This window comes from Anneissia japonica, unplaced genomic scaffold, assembly GCF_011630105.1.
Source record: "Anneissia japonica isolate Jap-2015-1 unplaced genomic scaffold, ASM1163010v1 scaffold4795_len9287_cov99, whole genome shotgun sequence".
NCBI classification, from domain to species: Eukaryota; Metazoa; Echinodermata; class Crinoidea; order Comatulida; family Comatulidae; genus Anneissia; species Anneissia japonica.
Window position 1 is genome coordinate 2,139 of NW_022692259.1, and position 2,954 is coordinate 5,092.

General features: G+C 36.8%; 1 protein-coding gene across 1 annotated transcript in view; it reads left to right on the forward strand.

The window, feature by feature from the left end:
- Window positions 1-426: 426 nt before the first annotated feature.
- LOC117100204 (1-acyl-sn-glycerol-3-phosphate acyltransferase epsilon-like) overlaps window positions 427-2,954 on the forward strand; it is a gene marked incomplete at its 3' end in the record, with an annotated part of 6,687 nt that continues 4,159 nt past the window's right edge. The window contains exon 1 of the mRNA XM_033239797.1: window positions 427-763. Coding sequence (XP_033095688.1) covers window positions 548-763 — 216 coding nt within the window. The remainder of the gene's footprint in view (window positions 764-2,954) is intronic.

Here is a 2,954-nt window from a genome sequence, read left to right on the forward strand (position 1 = left end):
TCTGAACAGACTTGTGGTTTCAATATGTGTTTATGTAATAATTATGGTAATGGTGATACACTTTTTTAGAGCATCTACAAAATCGTCTCTATGCGCTAAGAAACCTCAGCCCAATTGCACAATAAGAATGAATAATCAAAAACAAAACCAAAAGAAAATGAAAAGTTCAGAATTAAAATAACGAGAAAAGATGGAATTTGAGCCGAGACTTGAAGACAGTCAAAGTTGAAGAGTAACGCACAGTCTCAGGTAGTTGGTGCCAAAGTTTTGGAGCAGCAACAATAAAAGAACGACCGCCACAAGATCTAAAGTGACCAATGGGACAGTCAGTTGAGAATGGCAGACGAACGAAGAAAACCGGCTTCAGATAGTTTTAGTGATCACATGGCCACTGTGTATCCGTGAGAGGGCGTGCTTTGGTCGTGAAAAAAACTTTCCTAGATAGATTTGCTGCTGAACATTTGGAAATGTAGTGTGCGTTTTCTCTAGGGTTATTGTGTAATTTTAATGAATTTTATTGTAAAACACATACTTTTATATTTTCAGTATGTTAACAGTGATATTCCATATAAACACCTTACGGTTCGCCGTACCAGCTGTGGCGTTAATGGGTGTTGGACCACAGTATCTAACGCTAATCCTAGGCTGGCGATTAGCCTCTGTCTTAATGCCAACGAGCTGGTTCCGTGCGGGTGACGATTGCATATGGGGAACATACCAACGATTCATTGAGTTCTTCTTTGAACATTGTACAGGCGTGGAGGTATTTTGCAAAAGTGGATTTTTGAATTATTTCTTTTCTATATAATATAAACCAATTTAGCTTAGCTCTCATTAAGCTTCAAAGTGCGCATTGCAGTAGACATAGCCTACAGTAATGCAGGCTTTTTAACTACAAAGTGTCTAGGCCTATGCTTACGCCGAGTCGTAAGCAGTGTGACCACTCACAATTTTTGATATACCCAATGACTGGGTCGAAATTATCCAAGATTCAGCAAAAATTGCCCAAAATTACCCAAGCTTCCTGAAAATGCATTAATGTATAGTTTCCCTTTTAGTTCAATTTAAAAACCAATTTTTATTGTAATTGTTTGTGTTAATTATTAATATTAATATTCATGAGGTGATAATACAGATAGAAAAATACTTTGTTACTTCTTAATTCTTCCTCTATTACAAAAATATTTTATTTTCTTAGTAAAAATAAAATACCCAAGGATTTGAACGGAATACCCAAGAACCCAAGACCAAGTCAAAATACCCAAGATCTTGGGTAAATACCCAAGCAGTGGTCACGCTGGTCGTAAGCATTAATCATAGGCTATGCTTATGCCGATCTATTTGAAGGGCGCCGCTTGCTTCGTGAGTACGAAAACATCCTATTGAGCATGTGCAAATATTTTTTTTCTGTAGCGCGCACTTGGTGAAGTTTCAAGATGGCAGATGAAAACACTTTGCGTCTCGGTGGCACTTTCACAAGCTATGAAAAATTGTCAGAAGCTGTATCGAATTGGGAGAAAGAAAATCACATAAATTTATATAAACGATCTTCACGTAGCATCGATTCTGCCAAAAAACGTGCACCTAGAAGAAACGTCAAACCCGAATTAAAATTCTATTCAATCGATTACGCCTGCGTAGTTAATATTTCCGTAGTAAGGCATGTTTATAAACTCCTACCTTTTCAAGTGCTAATTATTGCCGTGTGACCTTGAATGAGCTGATTACAGGACATCTTATCTCACCATGTTAATATCAGAGCTAAGTTAGTACAGCCCATATTTCGTGGTACAGTTGTTGCACATCGAATCATTTAGTTAGTAGAAAAAAAGAAAGTTATTTTTGAAGAGAGTTTCCTTTCAAACATTTCAATTGTTAAAAACCTTGGTGCTTAAACCGAAATATACTACAGTGTTTTTGTATATTAATAACAAAATTGGATTGAAACTGTGTCACGCTCTCTTGTAATTATTGTATGCGTACTTGTTCATAATCACGGATCAAGAGATGTTAGAAAGGTCGGGGTGAGGGATCGAGATAAGAGCACCCTAGGGGAAATTCTTGTTTTTGATTTCGCTTTTTAATTATGTACTGTAATGTGCAGGACAATGATTTAAAATCAGAATATCACTGCAGCAGGCATGTCATCTCCAACATTCTACACATCATACATAGATACATTGTCATTATTATTTCAGATATAGTATTGTATCAATATCAACATAAATTGGGCTAGATAGGCCTATCTAACAATGAAGTACTGTATCACAATGAACAGACGGCAAGAATTGGGTCCTCGTGTGGGAATGTACTAATATGTCTGCCTCAGTTCATGACGATGCCTGTTCTTTTGGAAAACTGTGGACTAGACAAAGCTCATGCCTCGACAACGTGAAATAGTAAGCAGATCAATGAGTAATAGATCGGCGTAAGCATAGCCTCGAAATAATGCTTAAGCCAGCCCTGTGCATGCTCAATAGATCGGCGTAAGCATAGCCTATGACTAATGCTTACGACTCGGCGTAAGCATAGACACTTCGTTTTAACTAATGCATACCGTAAAACCTCGAATTAAACTTTAAAGACCAGTGTGCTTAACTTAATCTTGAGATGAAGCCCATCTCGAATTGAAGGCCCCTTTTTAGTCCATGGGCTTCTTTACAAGATAGCATAGGCCTAGGCATCTTTTGGAGATAGTACAATACATACACTGTAGGCCTACATAAATTTCAAGTGCAGTACACACTGTACATGAATTTCAAAAAACAAAATAAATTTAAAAAGAGCTTGGTTTGTACAGTAGTTTAGGTGATTAATTTATACCTGTTAAATACACTCCATGATACAGATTGATGTTACAGTGGCCTTATTTATTGTTTAATAATTATACAAATTCACAAAATTTACAGCATTCATTTTGAAAAGAAGCCCCCTCTTTACTTTGCAAAAGTAGC